Source organism: Serinus canaria, chromosome 9, assembly GCF_022539315.1.
Source record: "Serinus canaria isolate serCan28SL12 chromosome 9, serCan2020, whole genome shotgun sequence".
NCBI lineage: Eukaryota > Metazoa > Chordata > Aves > Passeriformes > Fringillidae > Serinus > Serinus canaria.
Window position 1 is genome coordinate 14768652 of NC_066323.1, and position 13224 is coordinate 14781875.

At 40.9% G+C, this 13224-nt stretch overlaps 1 protein-coding gene across 1 annotated transcript in view; it reads left to right on the forward strand.

Moving 5' to 3' along the window:
* Window positions 1-1566: 1566 nt before the first annotated feature.
* Window positions 1567-13224, forward strand: part of DNER (delta/notch like EGF repeat containing) — a 106856-nt gene continuing 95198 nt past the window's right edge. The window contains exon 1 of the mRNA XM_050978183.1: window positions 1567-1809. Coding sequence (XP_050834140.1) covers window positions 1567-1809 — 243 coding nt within the window. The remainder of the gene's footprint in view (window positions 1810-13224) is intronic.

A 13224-nucleotide genomic window follows, 5' to 3' on the forward strand; every position in this document is an offset into this window, starting at 1 on the left:
AATTATAGCCCTGCTGCTCTAACAGCAAATCCCAGAGCAACCTGGGATATATACAAGTTATTTCAGAGCACTGGGAAGATAACAGAGAGACAAGCAGCAGCCTCTGTAGACTTAGCAAGAACAAATCCTGTCAAATGTAAATGGAGTCGGTTCGAGCGGAACAGTCACCGCAGCGCCCGGGCCGCAGTCGGCGCGGAGGCAGCAGAGGGAGCCGGAGCGGCACCGAACGCGCTGCGAGGGGGAACGGGGCCGGGGGATGGAGGAGCACGGACAGCCCTGAGGAACTGGGCTGGGGGGATGGAGGAGCACGGACAGCCCTGAGGAACTGGGCTGGGGGGATGGAGGAGCACGGACAGCCCTGAGGAACTGGGCTGGGGGGATGGAGGAGCACGGACAGCCCTGAGGAACTGGGCTGGGGGGGGATATGGAGGAGCAGAGACAGGATGCAGGGACAGACTATCGTGGTCAAGCTGTTTGAGACCCTGACGAATTTTCAGTTCAGTTAGCATCACCAATTATTTCTGCTCGTGATAGAGCTTTCAGCCATACGTTAAGTGTGAAAGTTAACGGAAATTGTAGCCAGGAATCCTCCCGTACCCTGCGATAGGGATGCGAGTAGTCCTTAGTTAGGAGAAATTCAAATACTTCACTTTTGCAGAAGCAAATGAATAGAAGGCCAAAGAACAGGGGTTATCTTTCTGCTCTCTGTTAGCTGATTTACAGATCTTGTACCTTAGTTCTAGTAAGAGGTAGTAGACAAATCCCAAGAAGACTGGTAAAATAAAAATCGATTAAAAAAAAAAAAAATCAGCCGTAGGTAACCTCACTTGAGAAAACATACAGGTTCTTTGCATTATGAGAAACGATAGCATTAATGTTAATGCTTTTCATCCGACCCTGCTTCGGTCTCAACAGAACTTAAATGTAATCATCAGCGAATTTCTCTGGTGAAACAGTAAATAAGCAGCAAAGGGTGAGCTGATCTTACGCAGCAGTGTCCCCCCCAGCCGTTTGCCTAAGCCAGGGCAGCGCTGGGTCCCGCCGGGCTCCTCTGCCCCGTCACTGGCACCGGCCGCGGGGCAGGAGGCCCGGCAGCCCCGGAGCGCCCCTGGGCATTCAGTACCGCGCTGCTCCCGTTTCACGACAGCGGCCGGGGGGTAGCGCCGCTCCTGGCGCCCCGGCAGCTCGGCACAGCCCGGCCGCCGCCGCCTCGCCCGGGGTATGGGGCTGGGGCGCAGCGCCACCCGCTCCGCCGGAGCTCAGCCGGGCCCGGCGGGTCGCTGCAGACCCAGCCCCGGGGCCGGCCCCGCTGGCCCGGCCCGGCCGCGCCCCCCTCAGCCCCAACCCCGCCAGGCCCGCGCGCTGCGGCCGGGCGGCGCCCCCTGGCGGTCACTCGGCGGCGCGGCAGCGGCTCCGCCCCGGCGCGGCCCCGCCCGCCCGTTGCCCGGGGAACGCGGGCCGGGAGCAGCAGGGCGGCCGCTGCCTCCATCCCTCTATCCCTCCCTTCCTTCCTTCCCTGCCGCCGCCAGCAGCGGTGCGGCGCCCGCACCCGCACGCCCCGCCGCCATGCCCCGAGCCGTCCCGCTCCTGCTGCTGCTGCTGCTCGCCCTGGCCGAGCGCCGCGCCTGCCTTCCCACGCCGGCCAGCGCCGCGCCCCCCGGCCGGGACCCCTGCCTCAGCCAGCCCTGCCGCAACAACGGCACCTGCTCGCCGCTGCCGCCGCCCCGCCGCCTCCAGCTGATCCTGCCCCAGCCCCCGGTCGGCTACAGCTGCACCTGCCCCCCGGGGGTCACCGGCGACTCCTGCCAGGTAAGGGACGCGCCTCAGCGCCGCCCGCCCGCCGCGCGTCCTTGTGCCCGTCCCTGCCCTTGGGTGTCCCCGCGCTCTGCGGGGACAGAGCGAATGTTCCCCCCGGCTACCGCCTCACCCCTGCCCCGTCCGCGGGCGGCTCTGCCCGCCTTGCCCCGCTCCGCATCCCGCCCTTCCCGCTACCCTGCGCCGGCCCTGCCGCCCCAGTCGGTCCCGGTCCCTGGCGGGCGGTGTCGCGTCCCCCCCGCCCCGCTCGGCGGCTCCCCCCGCCGGTTCCGTTCCCGGCCGCCGCGGCCACCCGGGGCTGCGGTGGCCCCGGCGCTTCCCGGGCTTCCCGAGGGGCTGCCGGCCCTGCGGGCTGCGAGCCGCGCCGCGGGCGGGCTCCCGAGCCGGGAGCCGCGACCAAGGGCGTCAGATGGAGCGGCTTGGGGCTCCCGGCTCGGTCGGGGCTTGGTCGGATGGGGCTGAGCTCAGCTGGTGCTTGCCAGGTTAATGTCAGTACCTCAGCCTCCCCAGACCGCGCAGGTTATTTAACACTGACTTACTGGAAGGTGAAAAGGATGGTCCTTGGAAGCAGGGGCTCTATTGCATTGAATGCTAGTCCTTAAACTGTGTCTCCAGTAGTCATTTTCATAGGCTAGGAGTGCTCGCTCTCACGTTTCGGGTGCCTTTTGAATTGAATTCTGAAAGATCAGAATACTCAAAGTAGGGATAATGATCTAAAATACAGAGAAGCAGTAAGCAATATCTTTCTAATGTGCTTGGTCATATTGGAACCTAGTGTAATATAATATTTGAATTTAATTATTGTAACGTGAAATAGTACTTTTTTTTTTCTTTTGTGTCTAGCATTAAGGATCTTTGTTATCACGTTAAGAAATTCACAGACACTCAGTTTTTTCTTATCTCCAGATAAGGAAAAGCAGGTGCAGGTACACAGAGGTTTGTTCCGTGTATGTGTGTATGCTGGGGTACTTTCTGTGATAGCGGTGTACAAAAGGCTCTGTGGATTGATGACCATTGCTTTGTCAGTGCTCTCGCTTGTAAGTGCATTTGACATAGAAGAAAATTACTTCAAGTGATTTCAGTCAGCGTTGTAGTCTTTATTTTCTTGTTCCTTTGTCGTGTAGTATCTGAACTACACTGCTGAATAGATGAAAGGGATAATGCGTTTACTGAAAACTTAATGTGTAGTGGAGTGTAAGAGTCATTGTAAAGCAGGAGCGCTATGCATAGAGTTCCCTTGAAATGCCTCAGCCGGTTCAATGTAACCATGAAAGTGAAAATATTTACACTAATGAGATTCTGTAAAATCGGAGAAATGAAAGTGGATTAAATAGATTTCTCTTTGGCTATTTTAGATCTTGTCTTTGGAGTTTACTGTTTCTATCTCTACAAGGAGAGAAAGAGAGCGCTGTGTGTTTGCTTCTGCTCTTCGCTGTTAGACTTAAGTGTCGGAGATCGATGACTGAAAGATTAATGACCCTTTTGAAGACCTAGTAAAATGTAACACTTGCTGCCATCACACCTCCTGTGAAGTGTTGTGCCTGGGGATCTGGGTTTAATTGTTTTTCTAATAAAAGACATAGGCGATGTTTTCAGAGCAGTTATGCATTCTATTAACTAATAACAGGAGGCTCATGGTGTTACACATTTTGTTTCTTTTTATAAAACAGTGAGTAATGACCCCTGCAAGGAATTCTGATAAAGAAATGAGTGCCACTTCTAGCTATCACATCAGCAGTTAAATTGTGGAGACCAGGTAGTTCTGGAAAGTTAATACAGGCAGAGTTTTTTAAAGGTGTAATATGAACACAGTACACCCAGCTTTGAGCTTTTGCTCATTTTATCAAAATAGGGAATAAATAAATGTTGTATAAATGCCTTCTTGTGTTGCTCTGTCATTCAGATTCCTCAGAGTTTAACAGATGCCTAATAGCTTAAACTTCCACAAAGAAAGGTCATGTTTTCTAATTCAGTGACAGTAAATAACTGTAATGATTTAAAAACAACTCTAAGGACTTTTTTCACGTGCCATTACAGATTATGAGAAAATTATTGGCTAAATCAGGATGGTATCACTGGGATATATCTAGATACAGGTTTTTGTCTTAATGGTCTCTTAATGGTTGTTTCTGAACAGTTGGACCTCATAGAGGGAAACGCCAGGAAGGGAAGAAATAATAGGAATTACTGTCTTTAAATACTCAGACCATGGAAAGTAAGTTTGGATTTTTGGAGTTTATGGTGGAGCTGGAGTTCCCTAAAAAGATAGAATTACTTTCATGTTGCTTCTTGTAGTGAAGGCAACATTTCAATGATTCTGCTCAGATGTGTCGAGATTTCAGAATGAAGACAAAATGTTCTTAATGTGCCTGTGAGTCAGCTGGGCATGGTGAAGTTGATAATGCAGAAAGATTGCTGAGAGTCAAACCTGGAGACTGCACATCAATTTTACCTCTGAAGATTTTACTGTAACTGGTTTTGATGCATCTGTGAATGCTGGTGTTGGCCTGGGAAAAGATTAAAACTGACATCATGTACACATGAGATACTTCTAAAAGTCCAGAGCTTTCCTATCACCAAGTGATGTATTTTACTGGGGCAAGCCAATTCTATGATTTCATGTTATAATAGCTTTAGTAACTCATTATTTATTTAACAACAGAAATTACAGGTCAATCTAGTACATCCATCCCATGAATTATGCATTTGTATATACCTCACATTATTTATAGTTTGAATATACTTTGCTTTGCAAACTTCAGGCTTTTTTTTTTTTTTTTTTTTTTTTTTTTTTTTTTTTTTTTTATGGATTGTCTGCCCCCCCTTTGTGGGACATTGATCTAATTTGCCTCCATTTGTTTTCATGGCTCTGAATTTTTTTCCCACTTCTCATTACAATACTTCTAGTCTGTAAGGGAGGCACAGAATTACTGTGTTGAAGTATCTTCAACTTTGGTCTGAGCAAAGAAAACACATGTATTTCCAAGGAAATTGTACAAAAATTATAGTGAATTCAACTGCCTTTTTTCTGTGGGAATTTGAAATTGGCCATTTCTCAGGTTTACACTGAGAGAATTTGATGAAATAAACTGAAATGAACAGATAATAAAGTTCCATTCACTTTATAATCTCTAAATTTTTATTTGTGTTTTACTTTTAAAAACAATCTTTATTTTTAAATGACTAACGTAATCACTACTCTGTTACGTTTAATGATGTATAGAACCAATAATATAGTTTTTCTTGACCCAGAAAGTTGTATGTAAAAATTAATTTGTGTTAGTGCCTCATAAAATAATTGTAGAGACATAAGGCACAAGGTAAGTAGTTAGGAAATGAAAAACTTTCATGATCAACTTAGTAATTTGCTTAAAAATACAGAATTGGAACTTAGCTAATTGCATTGAGTTGCATGATGTTTATTTGATCCCATGCTAGTGCTAATTTTGTTAAAAGGCTATCACATGAAGAAATATTAAATTATTAATGTATTTTAAAATACTGTCATACATGCTTTGTTTTAGTTGCTTGTCTTGCTTTTTTTTTAATTTAATTTTTTTCTCTCTCTTTTGGTTGATAATTTTCTCTCGTTCTTTTACTTTGCTGCTTTTTAATATATTTTTAGGTTTTTTATAGATTGTCAGTAATGAAAACTAGAAAACAAATAGTGTCCAAACATACTGAAGCAGCACTCTGGCTTTGCAGCAGTTCCCTTCTCTCCAGTGTGATTAGTGATGACTGACTGTTCCACTTCTGGGCAGGACGTGGTAGCCACTGGTGCAGTGCATTTTTGAGATAGTCTTCAAGTTACTCTTTAGTACAAAGAGATCTCTTGGTCTTGGGACTGGTTTTTTTGTGTTTACTCTACTGGTTGTATTTCCACACCTAGAACAGAAAATATTTTTTAGATGTAACTGTGGACATTTTATTTATCATGGAATTTGAGAAGGATGTAGCCTGAGTTAAAAAAATTCAAGGAAATAACTGATACTATAAAAACTGTACAGTAGATTACATTTTAAATTTTGTTATTATAATAATTTTTAGAATTTTTATAGTTATTTTTTATTTCCCTCCTGAATTTCTGCCTGATTGTTCTTCTTCATTCCCTCCGTTTTGTGCCTTTGAATTTATTCTTGTCTTTGATCATAGTATTTGAATGTTTGTAGACTTTAGTGCAGGGAGTTCAGGTTTTTTTTGTCCTTTGACCTCTGCTTTTGTATTTTTACCTTGTGTTGGGTTTTTGCTTCTTTTTTCTTTGATTTTTTTTTTTTTTTGTCTCAATAGATTTCTAGTAATGTGTTTATTGCTGAATGCAGAAATCCAGACTTAAGAAAATGCTGCAGGAAGAAGGGTTGTTGTTTCTTGGCTCACTGGTTTAATACTTCAGCATGAGCAGTGTGAATTTCACTGGCCAGGTTATTTCAGGTTGCACTGGACAGTGCTGTGTAAAAGGACATCCTTTAATCTAAGTGCTAAATCACCTTGGTGTCAGTATCCTGATTAATTCCTCACATGATCCTGTTTTCTATTAAGTGCTGACATCCCTTCTGAACACTCTCTAGTCCTTAAATTAATAACCAATTCTCTAATATATTTAAAATGCTATTTTTCCCATTCTCTACTCATTAATGAAGGGTATATACTTCGAATATGTGGTTATTGTGATTCAAGTGTTTTGTGATGTGACCACTGTGTTTGCTCTTTTACCTTTAATAACAGTAACATGGAGAGTTAGCAGATGCCCTCAAATTTTCTTCTTTTATTTGGATGTCTTTTAGCCTGAGTTCTGAGGTACCATGTTATTTCCTGCTGACTAGCTCTGCTCACTCTTGCAGTACTTTCAGGATGCAGAATTTAAATATTTGCACTGATAAATATACTATGTGGGAGAAGGGTCTGTGAGAGCTCATTTTGTTTAATTTGGAGGTGACAAAGGGGATCCAAGTGCCTTTCTCAGCCACAGAATGGGTGGTCATAGAGAACAGGAGCAAGATTTTTTCCCAATGTGATCAGTCAAAGCAGAGGGGACACACATGTAATAGTAGGAAAAGTCCCAGTTAAATCTAAGGAAAAAAATTCCATGTAATGATGGTAGTCAAACACTGGAATAGGCATTTAGAACAGTTGTAGGACCTTCATCCTTGGACATTCTGGGCCTGAGTAACCAAAACTTCAAGCACTGTGACCTGAGCAGGGCTTGGAGCAGAGAATTCCCTCAGGGTCCTTCCAGTATAAACCATTTGTATATACACACCCCTGTGTATATATTTTTTTTTCTCCCCATTAGAGTTTGCATTTACCTATTAGTCTTATCCTCTTACTGCCTCCCCTTTGCTGGAAATCTGAATTATTTCCCTGTTGTTATATTTGTCTGTTTTACATCAAGCTTAGACTGTATATGGATGCTGACAAACTTCCTGCCATGCAAGCAGGACTCCTAAGATGGCAATGTTACTGTTAGATATCTGAAAAATGAATTCCAGGACACTTAGTTTACATCTCCTTTAGTCACAAATTACTATATTCACATTCCACAGTCATTGCTGAGGTTTTTTTCAATTTACAGTTGTGTGTCACATGGAAAACTTATGGGTGTAATTTGTTTTCTGTGAGTTCTTGTGGTCTGCAAGTGCAGTGTTGTTCAGGCACCTCGTGAACTCTGGTCCCCAGGGTTGCAGTGGAGCTGGGGATGTTCTGCAGTGTGGCAATGTGTGGTTTCAAACAGCACAGAATAGATAAATGAGAGAACTAGTTTCTTCACCCAATTTATTTTAGCTGTTAGAACATATGGTTTCTCTGAGTGTAGTAGAAATGTATTTCCAGTCAGAAATTTAAGCTTTTAAAATTAGCATCTTGCCTTGAAGCATATAATGTGAAAATATGTGAGAGACTACTCAGCAGTTTCCTAAGCAGTCAATAAAAAGTTGTGCTGTGATTTTTGCCATGGGATCTAAACAAATTTATTGTAAATATATGTAGAATAAAACTGGAATGATGCAATAACCCAAACTATCTCAGTTATATGAGAGGTTTTTATTTAGGTATCATCTACACACTGACCTTTGAATCTTTGTATTGTCTTTTCCAGTATCTCAATAGGCTCTCTTTAAATTAGTTAAAAATAGTTCATTTTAAAAGGCTAGTCAGGTCATTACATATAGTGCAAACTATTTAGTTCTGAAAAAATTCCATCATATAAATGAAAGTTTCATGTATTGCTTTCAATACAGTAATTTTTTTATGTTTAGAGGTTGCAAAAAGCTGGGTCAGGTGTAAAGTAACAGAATAATAGTAGAAGATATGCTATGCTAAGATGCTTCAGCTTTTCCCATGTTGTATTTTATTGCAGTTTATGCTCTTTGATCTAAGAGAATCAGTTTACAATCATATCTGCTTAAAAAGCTTCATTGTTTTACTTTCCTTTGAAAGAAACTAACTTGATGTTGTCATGTGTATATTGTGTAGCTCTGGAACTCATCTTTAGTGGAGCAGGTTCCCAATGGAAGTGGAGTTGAATGCCTTGGTTCAGTGTAGTAATTTCAGAAGTGGCATTTAGCAGGATCTTGATTGATCAAGAAATCAAGAGTCTAGAAATCTTAGAAGAATATTAATTAAAATTAAAATTCTGTTTTAATAGGCAGATATGGGTCTGCTGAAAACAGTGTCCACTTGACCAAACATATGTTGGTTGCTTTTTGGTTTTGCAGTTGCTTTTGGTGTTCTCACAGCTCACTCTGTACTTGTTAAATATGAAACTCCCAAGATATTTTGTGTTACATTTGTGTTCCAGTTAATCCCACATCTTAATTGAGTGGAAAAAATGATTCTGCTAGTTTTCATTTTCTGTCTTTCAATGTAATTGCATTCTTCTGTTGTATTTTTTCCCTTTAAAAAATGAGTTATTCCACTCTTCCCTCTGTGTGCATTTAGTGAATATTTTTCTTTTTATAATGCCCTTTCTGAACCAAGTAAGTCAGTTAATGATATTCCTGTTATTTGTTGGTTAATCTAAAAAAAGGTTTAGTCCAATGCTAAATCCCATTTTTATGTATGCTGAGAGGTCATCTGTTCTCTTGACAACTGCACTAGAGGGAAGGCTTTGATAATATTTTGGTTTCTTTAAATATACTTTTGGTTGATATGGTAAGCTGAGCTCAGGAACCTGCCTAGTGGTATGGTGATCCCCAAATGAAAGGATCCAAATTTCCAGTGCACCTGCATCAGTTGAAAGCACATTTTTGGGCAAAAGTAGGGCTAACTGCATTAAAATTTCTTTGTGGCATTTAAGTCAAAATCTGAAGGTAAAAAACAATTTATTACGTGCATTTGACACTGTAGAGCACTGTTTATTAAGAATCTTGTGTTGGTTTTTAGGGAAAAGAAGTAGTTTATTCAGCTTTTTGTTTCTGTATAGTTTTTCCAATTTGTACATTACTGGAATAAAGTAAACTCCAAAATAAATGTTCTCTGGAGTGAAAATTTTCATTTGTCAATATGAATTCACAAAACATAAATTGTAATGGTATTAATAGAAAAAAGATCTTGAACTGTGATTCAGTTGTAATTTTCCAACAGTTTTGTAACAAGAGAAAGGTATGTCAAAATAAACATTGAGAAAATAATGTTTGCTTGATCAGAAAACTAATTTTTCCACTGGCTGAGTGTAATCTCTTACAAAGAAGCACTCAGGCACTCAAAAGCTGATTTGTGTGCTGCATATGGAGCCTGGTTAAGTTCAGCAGTACATATCACTGCCCTATATTATTTTTCAAGTTGACCTTGGTTTGCTTTACAATAATATAGGCTGTGAAAATTATAATGTATTTTTAATATTACATTCTGGTGTAAACCCTGAAAAAGTAGCTGTAAATTCTATAGAAAGGTCTGGAATTGATACATAGTGGCTAGGAATGGGGAATTCAGGATTGGGTGCTTGCAATTCTCACTGCCTTGCTGAGTCACACTGGGCAAAAACTCATAGAACCTTCTTACTTCCATTTCTTCTCTGTAAATTCAGTTAATCCTGGGTTTTCAAAAGGTTAATTTGTGAATAAATATAAAGGCTCTAAGACTGCTGAGTGAGAGTACTTTATGAGGAAATATAGTATTGAAATGCCAGATTCTGAATTACACATCAGCGATCCTATCAGGATATATTTAAATTCTAATGAAAAAAGCCTTCTTATTAAAGAAAAAGAATCAACCACTTGGACTATTTTTATATCTGGCAAATATTCAGTCTAGCAGTTTACAGATTAATTTAGTTTCATAATGTTCTTTCCCACTGGAAACAGGGCAATATATCAATGACCAGTATTTCAAAGACTTCTGCAGCAAAGGTGTTTGTGAACAAGGTGCTCCTGAATAAGGTAAGAACAGAATTCCAATTGCCAGTGAAAGTAGGCTTGTTTCACTGAGATAAGGTCACTGAATGTTAATGATTTTGAGAACTTTGTTGTACCTCATGTATTAGTTGCAACAGCACCTCTATTGTCAGTTTGAGAAGACTTTGGGGTATCTGTAGGAACAATAGCTGTAAAGAAAGTAACAAGATAGGGTTCCTTTTCTTTCCAACAAGCCTCTCTTTCAGCCCAGGTAGCCCTTATCTGGTCCTTTGTGCTGGATCTAATAAAGCTGAAGCTTGTTGACACAAGTGTACAAGAGGAGGAATAACTTCACTCAACCATGCCTATTCTGAATAAATAAATAAACTCTGATTCTTTGGGAGGAATATCCATAAGTTTTGGTGGATGTATGTGGTAGTATCTTCAGTGAGCTTGAGTGTTCAACATGCAATTTAAAGATGTGCAGATAATGTTACAAGAGAGCAGAATGTTTTTCCCTTCTATAGAGCTTGGTTCCCTGAAATCACATTGAGGTAACTTCATTTACAAGATAGAGAAGGCAGAAATAGAGAGCACCCCGAGAAAGATCAGTAGTAGATATGGAAAGATTTGTTTAATGGACTACTTGTTCACTTTTATACAAACAGGAAGAGTCTGAAGGTAATCTTGTGACAAGGACAAACCCTTAAAAAACCAGTATCAGTGAGACAGTAAAATTCTTTTGGGCATCAGCTATTAATTAAATCATGTGGCTAAGGAATATAAATGGACAGTTTTTTGTAATTTTCCAGACTTGGTATATTGCTGTGATCTCCCTTTGAAATATTTATTGGTTGTGTTTGTCCATAAGGACAATAACTATCACCAAGAACCACAATGACAATTCTTCAGTTTCTTATTCAGCCTTAATGATTTGTGCATTCAATTCAGCAAATCTGTAAAAATTAATGCAAATTTTATTTTTATTTTTGCTTTAAAGTTGATGTACCGTTTCTTCTGTTGAAGAAATTAAGAAAATTGTTAAATACCTTTATCAAAATCAAATAAGTGAACTAATTTCTGTAATGACTAACCAAAACAAAATTTTTAGGTTTCTTACACCTAGCAGTCTGTTAATAACTTGTGATTGACTATATACTTGTAGTTCTATTGTAATCTAATTTTCAGGCAAATTTAAGCGTTTTCAGACAAACTGAACATTAACCAGAAGAAAGAAAGCTGTGTAAAAGTCTAAAAATAGTTTTTGAGCTAAATGCATTTTGTGTTGAGATTTCTGATTCTGCTGTCTGGTCACAAGAGAGTTTTCTGGCCTTTATTGTGATTATGGAACACCAAGGTTGTGTTCTGTGGGATCTGAGAAACTTTCTCATTTGAGAATGTCTTTGAATTTCAGGGAGTTGGGTTACATGAGGTTTTACTGACATGGGCAGGGGCTGTAAGATCAGATACTGGATTAATTCTTTTTAAGGCTACACTGTACTGTGTGATGATGGCATATGTGACAACTGAAGAAAATGGTGTTGGGTCCCCTGGGAAATTAACATGTTTAATTGAAGGAGGGACAAATTGACTTAATTTACATGACTGTAATAGACTCTAATGTTAAAATTTGTCTAACTATTGCCTTTTAAAATAATGGAAAGGTACTGAGTTGATGTTACAGAAATTCTTGTTAATCTTTCTGAGGATTTGTGGGGACCTGGCTTGTACAGAAGATTTTAAAAATATGGAACATCTTTAGAAGGCTGCTTGGGACTTGACTGCGGTATCACTTGAAGCTGATGTAAACTCATAGTAATTTTTTTGTTTATGAAAACATTAAATATAAGTTTAGAAATTGTTATTTCAGTAACCATTCCATTTCTTGGAATGTACCAAAGAAATTCTCTAAGGTGAAAGAATGCAGGAACAAGGTCAGCTGTGCCATTTGATTCCAAAACACCTTTCTCCCCAGTTAAACATCTTCCCCTGCCATCATCAAATTTCGTCATTTTCTTTTCAGCATGTGAGTGAGAAAGGATGGATCATTAGTTACAGTGATTCTACCTTTTCACAAAGGTCTGCTTAAGAATAGCAGGATAGATCTGTTGGTTTGCTCTCTGATTGTCAAGTCCTGCTGGAAGCAGTGTGTAGCAAACCAGGGTATGGTCCAAACTTTGCCGGCTTTGATTTAGGAACATGGAGGCTCTTCTGTTAATGTAACATATTTGTGAGTGATTTAACCATGTTTTATGTTTACATGAGACATAATGTAAATCCTCATACTAATCAATTGAAGGATACTCTGGAAAGACAGCTGTGCTAACAAACCTTAGTATATGACACACAGCAAATGCAAATGTAGCATCTTAGTTATTTTTGCATTATGTATGTGCTTTTCACTTTGTAATGAGCTCTGCAGCATTTTCCAGCTTCAGATTTCTAGTTCTGAGGACATTTTTCTTTTCCAAGATACATTTGCATCCAGCTGTATTCTGTATTCTCAGATTTTCTAAGCTCCTTGCCTACGGTGTGGAAGTTCACCTCGCTTGGAGGTGGGGCCTTTCCTGCCAGCAGCTATTGAGCTCTGAGAGCTGCTGGCTGCCAGGGGCTCTTCCAGGCTTCTTGGCAGTGAGCAGGGCAGTTCTGTGAAGCTGCAGTTCTGTGAAGTCTTGAGAACTTCAAGTTACCCTGGCAGTCTTATGGCTTTGAAATCCTCTTCTCTGACTTGGAGAGTGGGGCTGCACTGAGGGCTTCAAGGGGCAGCATTTCCTGATCTTGGAGCAGAACATTAGTGCTGCAGTAGGGAGGTAAAGTGTCTGTCAGAAGCACATCTGTGATTTGGCCTCCTCTGATCAGAGGTGCCAGCACAAAACTCATTTTAATCAATGAATTGTCATTTTCTGATAACCCCTATGTTCAGCTAGAAGTTCCTATCACTTGTGTTGTCTGGAAAGAAAAGTTCCTGAGTATTTAATGGTGTATTGATTTATATGCTAACCTTGCCATTACCTAATCTAATTTTGGAGATAAATGTAAAACTGTTGAATACTAGTTGTTGATCTGCACAGTGTATTTTTCT